Source organism: Octodon degus, unplaced genomic scaffold (assembly GCF_000260255.1).
Source record: "Octodon degus isolate 3935 unplaced genomic scaffold, OctDeg1.0 scaffold00091, whole genome shotgun sequence".
Classification (NCBI taxonomy): Eukaryota; Metazoa; Chordata; class Mammalia; order Rodentia; family Octodontidae; genus Octodon; species Octodon degus.
Window position 1 is genome coordinate 2369464 of NW_004524667.1, and position 20600 is coordinate 2390063.

General features: G+C 39.7%; 1 protein-coding gene and 1 pseudogene across 1 annotated transcript in view; both read right to left on the bottom strand.

Annotated features, from left to right (window-relative positions):
- Vcpip1 (valosin containing protein interacting protein 1) overlaps nt 1-14483 on the bottom strand; it is a 32591-nt gene extending 18108 nt beyond the window's left edge. Inside the window, exon 1 of the mRNA XM_004637564.2 lies at nt 11494-14483. Within this exon, the coding sequence (XP_004637621.1) occupies nt 11494-14209 (2716 nt within the window). The 5' untranslated portion in view covers nt 14210-14483. The remainder of the gene's footprint in view (nt 1-11493) is intronic.
- Nucleotides 14484-17368: 2885 nt separating this feature from the next.
- Nucleotides 17369-17805, bottom strand: LOC101584577 (annotated as a pseudogene).
- Nucleotides 17806-20600: the final 2795 nt, after the last annotated feature.

Here is a 20600-nt window from a genome sequence, read left to right on the forward strand (position 1 = left end):
TTTTTTGCGGAACTGGGGATTGAACTCAGGCCTTTGCACTTTCCAGGGAAGCACTTATTCTACTGAGCCATCTCCCCTGCTCCTGCCTTTCCCAATATTAAAATTCTACTGAAGATCAAATTGTGTTAAAGTAAATTTGATGATCATTCATGTTTTCTTTAGAAACGTGGTATCAACAACTGGTTAGAGAAAAAAAAATTGGCAAATTATTTTCTTTGACATACAATGATCTCCAATTGAAGTCATGTTCGCTGGTAACAGAAATGAGAAAAAAGACTAGGTAGGTATCAGTTACTTTGCCCAAGTTGTATGAGTCCGCAAGACTCACACAATTCTCCGTTGCATTTCTCTCCGTTTTACTACCATGCTGGTTGTCTCTGCCTCGGATTTGTGCTGCTGCCACAGAAGCAGGTTTACCTTCAAGTCTTTTTTTTTTTTTTTTTGCAAATCCCTCCTCCATACAGCTTTCCCAATTAAACCTTTACTATTCCTCAAAAGCATATGATGAAATCCAAGTTCCTTTTACTTGGTATATGAGGCACTCTTCTAGCTGGCCTGTACCTGCCTCTCCCATCTCACATCATACCTTGCCTTGATTTTTATAAAGCAATACTGCCAAACTGCTCCAGTTTCCTAAAGGCCAATAACTGCTTTCTATAATGGGAAGAGAGGGGCAGGAAAAGGGGTGGGGGAGGGGTGGGAGAGGGAACAGAGCTTTTGTGAACGGGAAGAGGGACCAAGAGTTGGAATGACCACAAAGGCATGGGAAGGGTTGAGAACAAAAAACAATTAAGATGGGTTATGGTACATATACCCACTCCTCACAATAAATGTAATCGTTATGTACCACTTACATGTAGTAATTAAAAAAAAAAAAACTGGGTATCACTTTCTTTAGGCATTTTCTGAATGGCTGTTAGGTAGATGTTCTCTGATTTTCATATATATATGAATACTAGGATCCCAACAATGCTGCAGACTAATTTAGTTTATTTTTTCTTTTGCCCCTTCTAAACTAAAAATTTTTTAGATTCAGGCTAAAGTCAGTGGCCTATCAGGCTTTGTATTCCCAGGACCTGGCCGTGCTGTGCAAACAGTAGCATTCTTACTATTGACTGATGATGTACAAAATATTACAAATGAGGTTTTTCCCTTCTAAACAATGCATAAAAGCAATCCAGAAAAAAGTAAAACAACATAACTCTTCTTCAGTGTTATAAAGTATAACTAACAGTAGCATCTGTTCTTGGAAAATCAAATCAAACTCAAGACTGAGCATGATGTCCCTTGTCTGTATCCCAGCTCTTGGGAGGCTGTAAACAGGCAGATCACTTTACAAGTCTGATTTAGTAGTGAGACTCTGAACACCCTGTAGACCCTTCCCTAAAATACAAAAATAAATAAATAAAAATAAAAATTTACCATCTACATGATATATACTTAAAAAACTCCAAAACAAATACCCTGAACTATGAAGTATATATACGACTATAAAATAATGTATTTACATAAGCAATTTCAAATTTTGTAAGAATATTAATAAACAGCTCTAAATTTTTTTCACTGTATTGAGAATTGAACCCAGGGTCTTCTCATTGAACTACATCACCAAACCTTTTAAAATTTGAGTCAGGTTCTCCCTAAATCACTAAATTGCCCAAACTGGACTCAAATTCACAAACCTCCTGCCTTTCCCATGCAAAATGCTGAGAGTATAGGTGTGAGCCATCATACTCACCTAACCTAACAGTTCTAAATTAAAGTAGCAATGCAGGACTGTTTCTACTTCAAAGACTCCCTAAGGTATTACACTGCTCAAAGAATTATTGCCACCTCTCTGTTTCATGTACATTCTCCCACCTAAAAATATATCCTATCAATAGTAAAAACTATTTTTAAGAAAGGTATTCCTGTTATTCTTTTTTTTTTGGTGGACTGGGGATTGAACTTCAGACCCTTGCACTTGCCAGGGAAGCACTTATTCCACTGAGCCATCTCCCTGGCCCTTTTTAAGGGTTTTGTTTTTTTTGTTTGTTTGTTTGTTTTGGTAGCCTCAGGTTGCCTTCAGTGCAAGTCTGGTTTGGCTTGAGTATCTGAGTATCCAACCACAGCACCCTGAGACTTACTGCTTTGTTTTAGCAGGCACTTAAACAACTGAGCTAATGGGCAGGCCCCCTATTCCTGTTATTCTTGCACATACCCATTTCTCCTCTTAGAAGTATCCAACCAAAGTTTTTAGTGTCACCAACAGTATTAAAGGATATAGTTATAAGACAAATAGATTCATACAAACGTAATGTGTACATATGCACAAGTACATGAATCTAGAAGGATACATCACAATCTAATAACAATGAATTTCTCTGGTGAGTGAAAATGCTAAATGTTGAGAAGCACTATATTTTATTTTATACAGGCTTGCATTCTTTGAATTTTAAAAATTATCTTATATTTGATAAACTATTATCAAATAGTTGGGCATAGGGGCCGGGGAGATAGCTCAGTAGAATAAGAGCTTGCCTGGCAAGCACAAGGGCCTGAGTTCAATCCCCAGTTCCACCAAAGAAAAAATAGTTGGACATAGAAAAGAATATAATCAATTCTTAACATAATCTTCAAAGTATGATTATGTAAAATAGCCATTTACAACATATGCATTTAAAATATATTTATATGCATTAGTTTTTATTCAATCAATGACTATCCCCACTACAAATATGCTCTATGTAAATCAACAGAACACCTGTCAGATGGTGTATTACTACAGTTGAAACTTTCAAGTCATCCAATATCTGAAGAAAAACAAAGATGCAATGACATTCAATGTTATCTGAAAAATGAGTGTCTAAAGCTCAAGTGTGATTCTGCGAAATAGAGGCATTTATGGACACCTACTAGTATTAAAGGGCTGCAGTTATAGCCATGTGGTAAGTAGGACTTTGCTTAACAATTGGCACAGGGCCCTGATTTGGAAATGAGCAAGTAAGCGAGCGAGTCAGACAGACACAGACACACAGACAGAGACAGAGACAGAGACAGAGAGACACAGAGAGAGACAGACAGACAGACACACACACACACACACACACACACATAGGGAAGGGGTTTATAGAATTACAAAACATGCGTTTTTGGCCAGGATTTTTTTCCTTCTCAGTGCTGGAGATCAAACCCAAAGTCTTATGCATGCTATGCAGGTATCTGCCACTGAATTACATCCTCAGCCCCTGTATTTTGTTGTTTTGATACAGGGTTTCTTTATGTTGCCCATGTTGGTCTCAAACTCACAATCCTCCTGCTTCAGTTTCCAGAGTGCTAGGACTATAAATCTGTACCTCCATGTCCTGTTAACTTTTAATGTATACATTAAAACCAACTTGGGTACGTGGACACACATCTGTAATCCTAGTAGGTTGCATCAGGAGTACAGCAAATTCAAGCCTAGCCTGGTTAGCCATGAAACTTAGTTAGAGCCTATCTCAAAATATAAAATCAGAGCTAGAATGTAGCCCAGTGTAAAGGCTCTAAATTCTATCTCTAATAATACCACACTTAGATCTAACACTTGACAACTGCAACTTAAAGAAGGAAAGGTTTATTTTTTTATTTTTGCTCATATTTTAAGTCCATAGTTGGTCAGTTCTACAGCAGGAAGGCACAATGGGAAGGTATGGCAGAGGAAAGATGCTCATATTGGAGAGGGTGATACTATCAGACCCCATCTCCTAACATTAAGTTAGGTATGTCCTCCCCATGATCCAATTACCTTCCAAAAGCCCCATATGAGGGTATGAGGCTTTTGGGAGACATTCTTGGTCTAAACCATATTTAAAGTCACATCGCTTTCTTCAGGAAAAGAAGAGGTATGTCAAAATCAAACAAATTTCTGAACTTAAGGATGGTAATTCTGCAGTAAAATAAGATATGTAAAGAGTAGACTTGCTGTTCTATAGGACTCTAGTAAACCCTAAGGTTTATGTCCTGATAAAGTTGAATATATGCTTTTATAGCACTCTTTTTTTTTTTTTTTGCAGAACCAGGGATTGAACTCAGGCCCTTGCACTTGCCAGTGAAGCACTTAATCCACTGAGCCATCTCCCTGGCACCTAAAGTTGAATATATGCTTACTAGGAATTGTTTTCTTAGCACTTAGCAAAAACTCTTTCCTTTACTCTCCTTAAAACTAGTCATCCTGAAATCTCACCAGCCTGCGTTGAAACTTTTGAGTCTGTCCAACTGTGCTCTCTACACACGTATATCTATAAACAATGGTGACAATGAATCCTAGACTGATGGCCCTTTTTTGCTCTTAGATTCTTAAATTTTATCTTTTAGTGAGGTATGGTGGCATATGCCTATAATCCCAGCACTCTGGGAGGCAGACATAGAACAATTTACCTGGCCTGAACAATTTACCGACCCTGTTTCAAAATAAATGAACCTTTTGGTTCGCTGATCTGCAGCCTAAGAGGCAGTTGTGGCACCCAACCAGAATGATATGGTTCTGAAACCCTACTTTCACAATGACTGGCAGCAGCATGTGGCTGTGTGGTTCAATCAGCCAGCTCAGAAGATCTGCAGGTGCAAGGCCCAGGAGGCAAAAACACACTGCATAGCTCCACGCCCCGCATCCAGACCCATCTGGCCCATCACGTGCTGTCCCACAGTGCAATATCAAACCAAGGTCTGAGTCAGCAGGGGCTTCAGTCTGGAGGAGCTGTGGGTGGCCGGCATTCACAAGAAGGTGGTTAGGACCCTTGGCATCTTGTTGGACCAGCGAACAAATCCATCGAGTCCCTGCAGGTCAACATGCAGTGGCTGAAAGAGTACTGCTCCAAACTCATCCTCTTCCCCAGGAAACTATCAGCCCCCCAAAAGGGAGACAGCTGTGCTGAAGAACTCAAATTGGCCACCCAGCTGACAGGACGACCTGTGATGCCCATCAGGAATGTCTACAAGAAGGTGGCCAGGGTCATCATCGAGGAAAAAAGAAATTTCAAGGCATTTGCCAGTCTACGCATGCCCTGTGCCAACGCCCGGCTCTTTGGCATCCAGGCAAAAAGAGCCAAGTAAGCCAGAGTAGGATGTTGAGAAGAAAAAATAAAACACTGTTGGGATCCTGTAATAAATGCTCAGAAAAGTTAAAAAATAAAAAAAAATAAGTGACTAGAGATATAGTTCAGTTCAGTGCAGAAGCCTTGGGTTTAATCCCTACTAATCCTAGAGGGGCTGGAGAGTTAGCTCAGTAGAATAGGTACATGCCTGGCAAGCACAAGGTCCTGAGTTCAATCTCCAGTACTGCCAAAAAAAAAAAAAAAAAACTACTTTCCTACGAACACTTGAAAAAAATTAGCCTCAGCTTTGAGCTGTTTAGTTGGCTGTTTACTTCCTGTTCTTTGGTTATACAGGTTATCTCCCTGTGATGCTGGACCAGCTCACATAGGCCTGCTTCTAACATCAATAAAACCATCTCACTAAAATGGAATTGAGTTCTTTGGGTTTCATCCAAGAAACCTTGGAAGTTGGTGAAATTATGGAGTATAAGAACATTTAGAATCCAGTTTAAATGTCCTGTCATGTACAGGAGGGACTGCAACGATTGTAAATTGAAATTGACTTGTATGTACTCTGTTAAGAATCTAAAGAAAAACATGTTTAGTTTGGAAAAGTCTTTCTGGGTAGATTTCTTACCAGTGTCTTGGTTTTAAAGTTGGAAGCACAAGTTTTTGTTTTTTTTTTTAAATTGGTTCACTAAAAAATATATAGATAGATACAGATAGATATCTACATAGATTGATTGATTACAAGTAGTCTAATTCCATTTAAGTAACTCCAAACTAATAAGTTCTGTATTTTGTTTAAATCTATCTTTAACTCTTTAATAAAAAGAAAGAGAAGAGAAAAAGCCAAGTGTAGTGAAACACACCTGTAATCCAAGCTACCCTGGAGACTGACGGAAGAGGATCACAAGTTTAAGGCAAGCTTGGTCAACTCTGAACATGTCTCAAAATAATAAATAAAAAGGGGTGGCGATATAGCCCCGGGGTAGTGCCCCTAGATTTTATACCTAACACTACAAAAAACAAAAACAAAAACAAAAACACAACCTTAGAAATTTAATGCTATACCATACTTAGAAAAATGAAATTAGCCTAATATTTACGGATCATAGATTACCTATCACATCTAACACACACACTAACACACACACACACACACACACACACACACACACAAAGTAACTGGTGTACAAGAAATTTCAGTAATATTTTGTAAAGCCAGAATTGGGATAATCTAAGTTACTATATAAAAAATGAAGATGAGAGTCTGAAAAAACTTATATTCAACATATTCTGGTGTTCTGGGCAGAACAGATTAAAATGTGAGATATCGGGGGCTGGGGAGATAGCACTGTAGAATAAGTGCTTGCCTGGCAAGCACAAGGGCCTGAGTTCAAACCCCGGTTCCACCAAAAAAATAAACAAATAAATTAAAATAAAATGTGAGATATTACAAGTAGAACTTTTTTTTTCACTTTATACTACCATCATCTGATTCAATGTGACTACTATGAATGATTTTCATTAAGCAAAAAGACTAATAATGCACAGGACTTATGGTTCTGTTGATATAAATAATATTGACATAAATTCTATTTAATGAACGTCCTATTTAAAAGAAAACACATATTCTTAGCTATTAAATAGTTGGCCTTATTTAATGAAGATACATAATTCCTTATATATATAAAATTTAATCAAACAAAAAGTTTTCTAAAATGCTGTATTGGTCATATTCAGAGGCTTTATAATTTTATGTCTATAAAAAAGGAAACTGGGGCCAGCCAGATAGCTCAGCGGACTAAAGCACCTGCTTAGGCAGAGTGCAGTGGCTGGGGTTCAATCCCCAGCATGCTGTGACAGCCCTGCCCCCAAGGTGCACTGAAACTGCAACTGAAACTAGGTGTGGTGGCATGCCGGCAATCCCAGAGCTTGGGAGGCGGAACATAGAAGAATTACTATGAGTCCAATCTACGTAGTGAGACCCTGTAGACCTTGTAGACCCTGCCCTAAATAAATTTTTTAAAAAAGAAAGGAAACCAGCAATGTGTTGCCAAAAATGACAAAAGTATGGGACTTCCTCAGGAAGGATCATACAGCTAAGTCTATGGAGGGTGAGGTCCGTGTCTCATTAATTTGTACCTGCAACACAATCTTCAGCTCTGCATATATTAATTTTGCTGAAATAACATTCATTTATTCATTCATTCATTCATCAAGCATCTACTTGGTGCCCACTACCTGCCAGATCTTGTACTAAATAATAAGGTAGGGCTGGAGAGATGGCTCAGTGGTCTAAAGCACCTACTTGGAACAAGCTTGGCAAAGCACAGGGACCGCGGTTCAATCCCCCAGTACCACATGCCAGCCAGCCCCGCCCCCTGGTGGGCTGAGCTGGCCACACACACACACACACACACACACAATAAATAAATGTAATAAATAAATAAATAAATAAATAAATAAATAATAAGGTATTCGTTAGGGAATAAAACAGGCTTCAGAGTTCAATCCCGGGTTCCGCAAAACAAAACAAAACAAAAAAACAGGCTTCAGGACTTTACCTTGGTGGACTTAATAATCTAGTGAGGAAGGACAAATAAGATCATTAAAACTTGTGCTATAATAGAAATGAACAGGGTACAATGATAAAGGGACTTACTTTAAATGGTCAACGAAATTCTCTCAAACCCTTAAGAAGTAATATTTAGCAGCAAAACTCATAAAAGCTAAATTGTGAAAGAGTAGCCTACAGATGAATAAAGAAAATGTGTTATTAATATACAATGAAATACTATTATGCCATAAAGGGTAAGTTTGAATCATATAGGAAAATGGATGTACTTAAATACAACAATGCTAAGTGAGATAAATAATACACACAACCTTATATATCACATAATTTCTCCTATACAAAAACCCAAGTGTAAATAAGGAAGCAATATAAAATGCAGACAATAAGAAACAAAGGGATAGAGCATTTCCAAATGAAAGGGGAAAAAGAGAAGGAGGGGGGTAGGGAATAAAAAATGAATGATGTGTCATGTACATGTACCAACTCTCTATGATGAATGTGATCATATTCTGCAAGTATTAATAAAAATAAAATTTAAAAAGTGATATTTAAGTCTAAGCTTCAATGAGGAGATTGCTCTCTGCATAGCATAAACCTTGGCAAGTTATTCTCTAAACTAATTTAAGGGCCAGGGAGATGGCTCAGTAGAATAAGCGCTTCCCTGGCAAGCACAAGGGTCTGAGTTCAATTCCTGGTTCGGCAAAAAAATAAATAATAAAAATAAACTAATTTAACAGCAGCTTAGCCCCCATTTAGGTAATCCACAATATAGTTTCTACATTTTGAAATCTAAAACAACAAAAAAAGAAATCTGCAATTTTCTAAATAGTCCATGTCATTCACCAGCCTTCCCCAGGCTGAACATCAGTAGTTTCCCAGCATTCTTTACATATGATTGTATGTAACTATACCAATCTGACATTTTTACAAGCACATAACTTTTAATTAGGATTATTTTCTACCTTTTTCAAATTGTTATAAGATAATTTTAAAACTCTAATATTTGTAGAGGACCAGCAGCCACGCATGTTGGCTCACATTTGTAATTCCACTACTCTGGGAAGCTGAAGCAGGAGGATCACAAGTTTGAGCCCAGCCTGGGCATCTTAGTGACTTAGTGAGACTCTATCTCAAAAAGGGGGGCGAGGGGGGGGAACAAACTACTGACTTTAAATGAAAGTCAAGTGATACTACTATAAAATTATCAAATATCTTTATACTCAAATTTTGTGGTGGCAATGGAAGTAGAAGATAGAGAAACATGTCAGTCAGGCATGCTGCTGTATGTCTGAAATCCCAGCTACTGGAGAGGCTGAGGCAAGAAAATTGAAAATTTGAGGCCAGTCTGGGAATTTAGTACGATTCTATCTTAAAAATTAAAAGGGCAATCAAGTGTGGTGGCATACCCTTGTAATCCCAGCCTCTGGGAGGCTTAGGCAGGAGGATCACAAGTTTGAGGGCAATTTGGGCTACAGAGTTCAAGGTCAGCCTGGACCAAAATAGCAAGAGCCTGTCTCAAAAAAATAAAAGGGCTAAGGTAGTGCAACACTACCTGGGTTCAATCCTCAGTACAAAAAGAAATCAATGAAAGCAAGAAAACAAGCTGAGAGAAAGAGGAAGAAAAAAACTTGCAGGTTTGTATATAGTAACATAAATATTAAAGGTAAAAAGGGAAGAGACCAAAAATTATGTTGATGAACTCACTGATTATAGCTCTTAGTCTAGTTCTCAGATATTCTGGTTTAGGAAACTCAGATTCAAAACAGTAGTTATAAGCCAGAATTATATTTTACTAATTTTCCTTATGAAATAGATAATCATACTTTTCAGATTACTAAGACCATTAGTCATATTCTACTTTTTACAATTTATTGATCCACAATGAACATAATCTTTCAAAAGAAAAAGAATCTGATGAGCATTCTTACCTATATATCAAAATTTATTATCAGGAGGCTAAATAAGAAAAAATGCTTAATGAATATGGATTAGGTAAAGGGACTAAGATCTTTTAGAGAGGCCATGGTCAGAACTGATCAAATATTTCTGCCTCCCAGCAAAGAGTGCCTTTCTGGTTACCAGAATTATCAGGAGCCTCAAATGACGTTCCTTTATGCTCTGTATAGCAATGCATAAGCATGACCAAATTCTGCTTTTCAGATTCTATTTCAATGTCCATTGCTGACCACCCATCTCATTTCTGCAGATACAGCCTTTCTTAAGATATGTCCGTGGGTAATCTACTAGGTACTGAATGCACAGGCTTGGAGAAGATGTGGGCCTCATCCTCAGGAATTCACCTTCTATTGAGTAACACCTTCTCTTCTCTGTCTTTGACCTGGAAGACTGCTGGTCTTTTTAAATGTTTTCTGCATGTATCTAATTTTACTAATTTTGTGAAGATGGTATTTAATTTTCAGTCTACGAATAATTTACCATTATTACTCTTATATGTCAATTAAGGTCATTTTGTATAGCAGAGACAACTGAAGTACTGTGAAGTGAAACAGCTTGACTGAAATCATCAAGCTAATAAGCAGTTAAGCCAAGATTCAAATTCTAGGTCTTTCTGGCTCAGAAGACCACACAATTTTTCCTCTATTCTATCTAGTCTCTTCAGAAATAAAAATCTGAGAGATGTATATAAAGCAGAAGAGGCTGGAGATATAGCTCAATGGTACAACACCCACCTGGCAAGTTCAAGGTCCTGAGTTCAATTCCCAGTATCACACACACACAAAGAAGTATGTAAAGGGCTTACAACAGTTCCTGACATATCCTCTAATTCAATTACTATGTGTGCCAAAATAAATTCTACAGTACCAAATTATAAATTTGTATTTTTAGATCTTTGATTAACTGCTAGTCCCCCAAAATTAATAAGTCAAGAATAATCTTCATAAATCATTGTTCAATTCACTACTTATTTAGTGGCCTTACCGAATCAAACTCAGTTCATCTAATTGAAAATTCTCAGCAAAAATAAGACCCTTCTCATATCTAACATTTAAATTTCACTTCATATTTTGAAGACTTGGCAAAGCATAGTAATAGTAAACTAAAAAAAATTTTTTTTAAAGATTAAGCAAGTAAAGATAACACAAAATGTGAACCACTAGACAATGGCCCAAAACATCTAAAGCTTTAAATTACATTTGGTTAGACTATATCTTCTTTTATTTATGCTGAATTATTTAAAAGAAATGCTTTTTTAAACTCCATTATTATGTTTAAGTTTTTCATGAGCTACCCAAACACAAGTCCTAGTGTACACGTAAGAAAACTGTGATGGACTGAGAAAAGGAGAAAAAGAAATGGAAGAGTAAGACTATTAGGTGGTAGTTCAAGAATATGAACACCATAAACTGCAACTCATCAAGCAGGAAGTCCTGAAATCACATGACTAGGAAAATGAAATTTAAAAATAAATGAAAAAAGAGCAAGACAGGCCCAAGAGGTTTTAGGGAGAAAAATTAAAAGCTTATTTAGGTACACTGCATGTCTGTTAAAAATCGTAAAAATAAGATAGATTTAAATAATTTAGTGACAACTAAGGAACTATTCTCACTTTGTAACTATGTCATCCTAATATTCATTTAATAATTACATTAATACCTGTCAAAATACTAAAGAAAATTTCTCCTAAAATTTAGACTGATTTACAATAACCACAGATTTCCCCCAAAGACAACAAAAAACCTCAGTGTATATTTATAATTTAAGATATACCACCTGGGGCTGGGGAGATGGCTTAGTGGAATAAGTGCTTCCCTGGCAAGTGCAAGGACCTGAGTTCAATCCCCGGTTCCGAGGAAAAAAAAAAAAAAAGATATACCACCTAAGTCAAATTGATCTTACCCATTAATGTTGCTAAAAGACACAAGGAATACATCTCTTTGTCAGCTTGCTCCTGAAGCTCCTTGGATGACAGTTTACCAGTAACAGCAATCTCTTCTTGTTTCACAGTGTGGGGTGAGTGTGCTGTAGCCGACTGACTGCCTTCTGCTTTGCTTTTTAGAATCTCTATTGTAATTCTGTCACCATGCTGTAAAGGAACAGGCTCCTTTTCCATTCCTGCCTGTGGTGGCATTAACTCTTTAGGAGGGAATCCATATCGAATACACTGTAAATATGGAGGAATGTTGAATTCTCTGGTAATGCTTTCCTGAAGTTCAAAAAAGGTTGTTGAAGACTTAAGTGTAACCATGGACTGTCGACCATCATTAGTTGTTATTCGGATCTTCTTCTCCTTTGAAGTTGTAGGTGAATAGGGAGCCTTAGTAGGGGTAACGGGCGCAGAGGATGGACCATCACGAATGGCAGTGGGAGAAACAGTTCTGGGCTGTCCTTTTTGTTCTTGTTTTAACTTCTCTGTTTTCCGTTTCTGCATTGAAGAAGCCTGTTCTGTAATATTCTGTTGAATAGTTCTTTCAGTTTTACTCATATTTAACTCTTCCTTGTGCAAAGTTTTTGTTTTTTGTCCAGTAAGAATAATTTTAGTTGGGAGCTGAGACTCTGATTCTTGTCCTTGCATATCTCCAACTCTTTGGGCATGAGCACCATCAATATTTACAGGAGTATAATCATCAGGATTCTTTTTGGCAGTCTGATTCAAGATAGTGTGAACAACTTTCTGAACTAGAATTTCACTCCCAAATTCACCTGGAAAGTGCTTGGTAACGAGTTTCATTGCAACATCATAAACATTACTATTCAAAGTTAGATCACTTTCATACTGGAACCAATACACTGTTTCTCTGACAACTCTTCCTCCCCATTCCAAAGTAATAGGGAAAGCTTCTGGTAGATTGTCATACTCTTTACCATCCCAAAAGTGTTTGAATCCACAACCACATTTGCCACCAGTGGACCTAGAATTAGTTCTATCTCCATCCAAATATACAATGGATCCATCTCCTCTGACCCTTCGCACAGATGTGCCATGACACCAATTACAAGCTGTTAGATTACTCAATCCATAGTCTGGTACCAGAACATCTTTCACTGAATCATATGAACAAACCAAATTATTCAAGGGAAAGCTATAATTTTTGTCAGGCCTCAGCTGTCCATGAGTACTTTTAGCCAGGTTATATAGTTTCCCTCCTGGAGCCAACCACTCTGGAGGAACATGAAGTTCAGAAAGGGCACCACAGATCAAACATTTGTGAAGGCGATTATCCATTACTGCCTTTTTAGCAGCTGCTGTAACTTCTTCAGGTTGGACTCCTATCACTCCAGTCCTTCTATAGAAATACTGATGAACATCAGCGACCAAACTAGGATGAATACCATGTTTGTCCATAAAGACTTCTTCCATAGCAGCAACAAGCCTAAGCAAGTATTTATCTTGCAAACTTCTGTCTCCTCCAATAACACAACCACCATCTTCCTCAAGTTTGATATATTGTTTAATAAGGTCCTGGGGCACCCCCCACGCTTTAGGAAGTAAATTCATAGGTAGTTTGGGCAAAGCAGCCCCTTTTATGCCTACCAAGGGTATATAATGGTTTCTACCAGAGCTACTCCATGCAATACAGATTGGCTTGTTCAAATGACCATCTTTCCCAGTGCACTTCTCTGCAGGTATAAGCCCGGGCAGAAAGGTAGCTGAATAATCACCAGAGCTTCTCATGCCACTGAGGGAATCCAACAGAATTATAGGACGATGTAATACATTAGCCAGGCCAAATATATGGATATTCCTCAGGCCTAAGGGAACACCCTCAGGGGGCACAAACAGAGGGTCACACTCATTGATAATATCCTCCCACTCAGCAGCATCAATAAAGTCGTGGAACAGAGCTTGATATCGGGCCAGGTGCTGCTGAAAGTGCTGTTTAAGATTTTCTCTCAGGGCATGCCAGAAGAGTTCCCGGCCTACGAGAGCCCGAGATACAGCATGCACCAGGCAATGTCCATCTCCATCCACATGCACAGGAATGAGGCATTCCTGACTCTTATTAGCCCGCTTGATATCCTCAAGAGTGTCATGCAAATATAGGAGGCTTCCAGAGCGGTCTTTGCCGTACCCTACGGTGTTAACATGCTCTGGTTCTATGAGAAAGGCCCGGTCACCCAGCAGCGCGCAATCAAACAGTTCGCCCTGGTTCATGTCCCGGAGAAGCTTGGCCCGGCCTGTCTTTTTGTCCATTCCATAGCGAGCTAATATGGGCGACAGCAATTTACAGTGGTAGTTGGAAAGGCCCATCACCTTTACTAGTTCCGTGTTCTTCTTGGGTGCCCCCGTCACCCCAAGCAGCGCGTTCCGCAGCAGGTTGTGCAGGACTACGTCCGGGTCGGTCACCTCCTCCACCCCCAACAGCTGCTGCTGCTCGTGCCGCTGTCCGCACTCGGTACACTCGATGCTGACAGAACCGGAGGCCGGGAAGAACAGACGCGCCTGGCACTTCGGATCCGGGCAACTCCCGGAAAGGATTCTCCGGTCTCTGCGTTTCGAAAGCCCTCCTGGAGCAGCCGCCGCCGCCGCCGCCAAAGACGACGGAGTTTGCGGAGCCTCAGGGGGGGGAGGCGGCGGCGGCAGCGGAGGCGGCGGCGGCGGCGGCTGAGACATAGCTCTCGGCTCTCGGGTCTCGCTCCGCGACCCTCAAAGGCTCATAGCCCAGAAGCCCCACCGGCCCGACTCGGTCTATTTCAGGCCCAGACAGAATCACTTTCCTTTTCCTACCAGCTCCTCCTCCTCACGAGCGAAGACGGAAGCGCCGGACGTTGTTTCTCTTTTTACTTCTCCACTGCCGTAGCCGTTGCCCCGAACGTAACGGCCACCACCCTACCCCGCACTCACACTCACTCACTCTCGCTCTCTCTCCCTCAGCTACAAGAGACACACACGCCCTCGCATAGAGTGCGCAGGCGCAGTTCCCGCTCTGCCCTCTGGGAATTAAAGTCTTTCGGCTGCTCTAGGCTTTGAAACACCAGGTTCTTCCGTCCGGAATGAACTACAAATACCGTGATGCTGAGCGGCTCGGCGGCCAAAGAGAGGAGGAAGAGGAAGGCAGCAGGAAGGAGGGCAGAAAGAAAGATGGTGACTTGCGCTGCCTGTGTGGAATTGTAGTTTTAATTGACTGCCTTTTATGGGCTTCGTTATTCTGGGGAGCCTGGCGAAAGAGTCTGGGAGACCACATTTCCTAGAATGCCCTGCGGTGCGTCGTCCAGTCGCACTTCCCCTTTGGGCAGAAGGCAGGATCCGGGAGTCTCCGTTAAAAACAGAGTTAAAAGGAGTGGGTTTTGGAGCAAAGGGTCTGAAGTTCACGACTGCTAGAAGGGGAGGGGAGTGGAAAGGCTCTCAATGAAGAAGGTACAGTAAATAAATTACCAAGGACATGATGGGCTGGGAAGTTGAAGAAATGGTTTAGTCCAGAGTGAAGGTCATAAAAAAGATGAGAAATAATAGGATGTTTTAAAAGATCGTTTGGCACCTCTCTGTTCTCATTTCAACCACTATTCCAAGCGATTGAGGCGATTGAGGCAATTGATTGTCCTTTTCGGCCTTTTCGTTCTCTCGTGGGAGTCACTGAGGCACCATGTGGTTTTTTTATATCCTATCCATCTTACAATTTAGTATAACAAGCCCCTAGTGTGTATACAAAGCTTCTAAACTGTAGATATACATTCGTTTATCCTTAAGCCTCCCTCACAGAGAATCTGTAAGATCGTCACTATAAAAGGTATTAGTACTAATTTGCACCTAATGTCTATTTCTTAAAACCAATTATTTGAAAGAGAAATCCTTCAAATGTTGTTTTCTCTCCTATTTTCCCTGGCCCATGCAGAAATGTTATGTCTATAATGTTCCTTCATTACAAGATAAGTAATGTTACCTAAATTGAAGAGATATTTTTCAATAAAGTTTTCAGAAGATTCAAGCAAAAACAGTCATTTTATTTTGACATTTTGCTATAATGACACAGAATTCATTGTACTAGGAACTTAACTTGGAGTCTTTTCAATGGTAGGTAAGCACTCTATATCCCTAATTCTTTTTACTTTGGGCTATATCCCTAGTTTTTTTTTTACTTTGGGACAGGATCTTAATTGCCAAGGCTGGTCTTGAACTTGGGACCCTTCTTTCTTCGCGCGCATACGCGCGCACGCGCGCACACACACACACACACGCTACTGGTTTCAGATATATGCCACCACACCCAGCTTGGAATGATTTTTAACTGAGTTCTTGTGAATATGCCCTTTAGGTGGAAGTTATTTTTTTCCGTGACTGAGCAGTTACATGTGCAGTGGAGCTATATTTTTCTCCTAATGAATACAAAGAATTGAGTTACCAAAGTTCGAAGCAGGTAAAAATGACAGCAATCTGCAGTTCTAACACTTATGCATTTTTGTCATGAAAAACTAAATTTTCTTATTGCTGATACATAGAGATAAAGAAGCAGACCTCTAAAATTGCATCTCAACATATCATTTGAATTATACTTTGACAAAATAATCATTTCCACCTCACTGAAGTAGACCTTTCTTTTAATTTAATCTAGTAGAATCCGGTTGATTAAGGGGCTGGTGAGATAGCTCAGCAAACTAAAGCGTCTGGTTAGGCAAGCTTAGGCAAGGGCTCAGGGACTGAGATTTGATTCCCTGCACCACATGCTGTGCCAGCCCTGCCCCCAGGGTGGTCTGAACCAGCCACAAAAAAAAAAAAAAAAAAAAAAAAAATCCACTAGATTGATGCAGTATTAATTTTCTCATATGAAATCTTTATTAGTTAGAAGCATTCTTTACCAAACTAAATTTGTTTATTTATATATTAATTCTGTGTTGCTGGGGATTGAACCTAGAGCTTTATGCATGCTAGGAAAGTGCTTTACCAGTCAGCTCTATTCCCACCCCTAAATTTGGTGAATTCACTTATTACTATGTTTCTCACAATTTAAGGATTATATTTCTGAAATAAATATTCTAGCCTAGCTAATAATGAGGAGTAAAAAGAGTTAAATTTCCAGGCAAGTGTATAATTATGTGAGGTCATTTAATCTGAAAGTAAGTCACTTAGTTAATGTCTGGAAATGTAGTCAAAATTCAGAAACTACAAAAACTAACATGAATAAAGGGGCAATGATGTTAACTATGCCTGGTTCAGTGTGAGAATTAATTACTCAGTGGAATGTAGAAGGAATGGGTACCTACAGTATTAAAAAGAAAGAAAATTTTGTCAGGGCAAAATATGACGTGCTCTTTCTTTTATGGCCAAAAGAGTTTTAGAAAGCTCCCAACTTACTTATGAGATCCCCGTGCTTCCTCCTCCTTCCCTCCAAATTCCACGATCTTCATTGCCTAATTAAGATAAACTTGATTGCCTTACTAACTTCCATGGAATCTTTGTGAGGTAGATAATAGAAAATAGATAATAGTTCTTGTTTTTGTATCCATATTCCAAATGGGAAAAATGAGATGGGCACCTAGTACTTACTACTGATACACACTCTCCTTCTACCATCACCACAGCATCATTAGTATCTGAATTGCTAAAGCTAGTTACAACTGAAATCAATTTTTTCATAACTGTTGTGTAGGGCTTTTAAACTTACTGTATTGATTTTTTTTAGGCTTCATAAGGCTTCTTTGTTTGACAGCAGGGTAGGTTGGCTGCTGGCCTGACCCGTGTTCTACAGGGCTGTGGGGCAGCCTCATCAGTGCTGGCCTCAGGGACTCCAGCAGGAAGGCTTAGCCAGCCAGAACTCGCAGTTTTGAGGCTTTGTGCTCATTTTGCCCGTGGGCCCTTCTCGATGAACTTGTTGATGTCCTTGCCCCAAGCTTGAGGCCGATGGCTCTCTCAATTTTGCCCAAAACCTGGAATGGCCTGTCCACTCTCGTAGTCTGGTATGATTTGTGGCTTCTTGTTGATTTTCGTGGCCAGATTCTTCTGCATCAGCCCCTTACTCTGCCGCCCCACTGGATCACTTTGCCCACCTGCAGGGTCACCCAGTCATGGTGCAGCTCCTCCATCTCCTCGTCTAGATTGGCTGTGTTCTTAGTGATCGAGTGCTGCTTGTTCTGCCCAGCAGCCCATTTCTTGGAGGTCACCACATCTTTACCTCATCTCTGAGCTGCTAAGATGGCCTGCTTGGACTTGGCCTGCGCAGCCATGGGGCCCTTCTTGTACAGCACGGTCATGGTGTCCCAGTTGCTCTTGGTCATGGTGTGGCGGTGATGCTCCCTCTGGCCACTCGGGCAGCTGCTCCAGACTTACCTCAGCGACACAACATTGTATTGCTTTTAATAAATGTGTAAATGTAAAAGCAAAAGTAGTCTACTTTAGTAACAGAACTACCACCATTTTGCTTGATCTTTTGTATGTGTGAATGTATGCATATGGAAGGGAATCATAACTTTGAGCATTGTTGTAAAGTTGTCACACACTCATATAAAATGTGTGTTTATGCTGAGAGTAAGTGTGTTGCTCTAGATTTCTACTGCAATTAGGCTTCCAGTCACACCCTTCATTGAAACCTGGATGGAGCTAATGATTTAAGTCAGTACGTTATTGTAGCAGCATAAAAATGCAGATTTCCATCTCTGTCCAGTAAGAGTGAGTTTAAACAGAAGAGATAAGCTAAATATGAATAAAAGTGAATAAAGCATGTAATCAAATGGCACAGGAAACATCACAAACGATATGAAAATTTACTGAGGATTTACTATAGAGCAGATTTTTAAGATGTATTTTATCTTAATCTTTCAAATATTTCTTTGAAATAGCATTGTCTTTATAGGTAAGACATAGTTCTAAAAGATTAATATTATCATCAATTTTGTTATCACCCAGCAAGCAAGTAGCAGAGCTGGGCTTCAAATTGGGGTTTTCCTTGTTCAGCAGCTTACTGGTTTGAAAATTAGACAAAAAACAAGTGAACTGGTAGCCATGTCCAGTCTTGGCTTGGTGTTTTTGATAGACCACCATGATTTGGTTTTTGTTTTTTGGGTTTTTTAAAAATGTGAACAGCTTGGGCAGGGTCCACATTTCACTTTTAAAGATTTATATAGCCCCTTGAGATATATTACCTATTGAACCCACCCTCAGAATTTTTTAAATTTTATTTTTAAAAACATTTTTAATGTATTTTGTACAGGGTCTCACTACACAACTCAAACTCATGTGATCCTCCTGTTCTCAGCCTCCCCAGTGCTGGGATTACAAGGGTGGGTCACTACACCCAGACTTGGTTGCCCATTCAGTGCATCTGGAGGGGGAGGCGTCGTGGCATGCAATTCCAAGGATCAAACCCTGGTCTCTGAGCTTGCCTAAGCAGGTACTTAGTCTGCTGAGCTATCTCACTGGCCCTTCCACCCTCAAAAATTAAAAAAAAAAAAAAAAAAAGCACATTCCCTTTCTCTCTTTTCTTCTCCTCCCTTCTCCTCCCCTACATTTTTGTTGTTGTTGTTGTTGTTGTTGTTGTTGTTATGACAATAAGGTCCAGTGCTAGGCAGGCACTCTTAACACTGAGCTACATCTTCCACCCCATGTGCCTTTCCCATACCAGATAGGAACTAGGCACAGGAGAAGCTGTTCTCAAAAAGCTCCCATGGTGTGCACCTTAGTCCTAGCTCCTAGGGAGGCTGAGGATGTGAATTTGAATAGCTAGACCCCATTCAGGGTGGGCAGGGTGTAATTACATCAAAAATCTCTTAGAGAAGGTATGCCAGAACATGAAAGGAAGACTTTGTGAACAAGAGTTGCAAAGAGTATTTAGAAAAACAGATTTGTATCTTTTTTTTTCCTTTGGGGTGTTGCGGGGGACTGAACCTGGAGCCTCATGCATTCTAGGCAAGTGCTCTACCATGGAGCTTTATCCCAGCCCAATATTTAGCATTGTCCAATATAAAAGTGACATGGGTGAAGTTTAGACCTACAAGTTATAACTTCACACAGCAGTTCTCATTCGTTAGCAAGCATCAGAAGCAAATAAAAAGCTTGTAAGACAATCCTTTGTTGGGTTCTGCTCCAGAATGAGTGTGTTTAGGGAGAGTCTGAGAATTTCTACCTAGTTTTCTAGACACTACTGGTTCCAGAATCACACTTCAGATTTACTTTTTAACAGGCTATGGAGTACTTCTACGGAAAAATCTTGTTACAGTGTTCTTGTGGTTGTCACGGTAGATTTAAAAAATAAGTTAAAATGAAAATTAACATATCTGAGGGCTGGTGAGATAGCTCAGCAGACCAAACACCTGTTTAGGCAAGCAGAGACCAGGGTTCGATCCCCGGCACCACACACCATGCCAGTCCCGACACTGGCTTACTAAGCCAGGCAGCACTGAGACTGGGTGTTGTGGCACACACCTGTAAACCCTGTGCTGGGGAGGCCAAAAACAGGAGGATCACTACGAGTCTGAGCTGCATAGTGACATCCTATACCAAATACATAAAAAAGAAAAAATTAAAATATCTGATTTCAACTAGAAATTACAAATACCAACATTTTTAATGGATTGCTCAAGGTTTTTTCTCTGTGTATATATGTACTTTTAAAATAGGTATCATCATAATAGATATTGACAGGTATTTAGTGTCCACTGTGTGCCATGTAATTACTTAAATTTATACTTTATGAGACAGGTGCCTATTACAGTCTACTGCCTTGCAGATGAAGAAACTGTGGAACAGAGAAGTAATTTGCTCAGTGTTTCATAGTAAGTGGCACAATTAGAATTAAAATCAAAATAAAAGCCTTTAAAGCCCCAGCCCAAGGCACTGCCTGGCAAGCACAAGGACCCAGGTTCAATCCCTAGTACTGCATGCTGTGCTGGCCCCAGAACCCCAAGTGCACTATACTATGTTGGCCCCAAAATGGAGTATACTGGCACACGCCTGTAATCCCAGCACTGAGGAGGCTGAGACAGGAGGATCACTGTGAGTCCAACCTGCATAGTGAAACCCTGTACCAACTAAATAAATAAATAAAAATTTAAAAATAAAAAAAAAGTAAAATAAA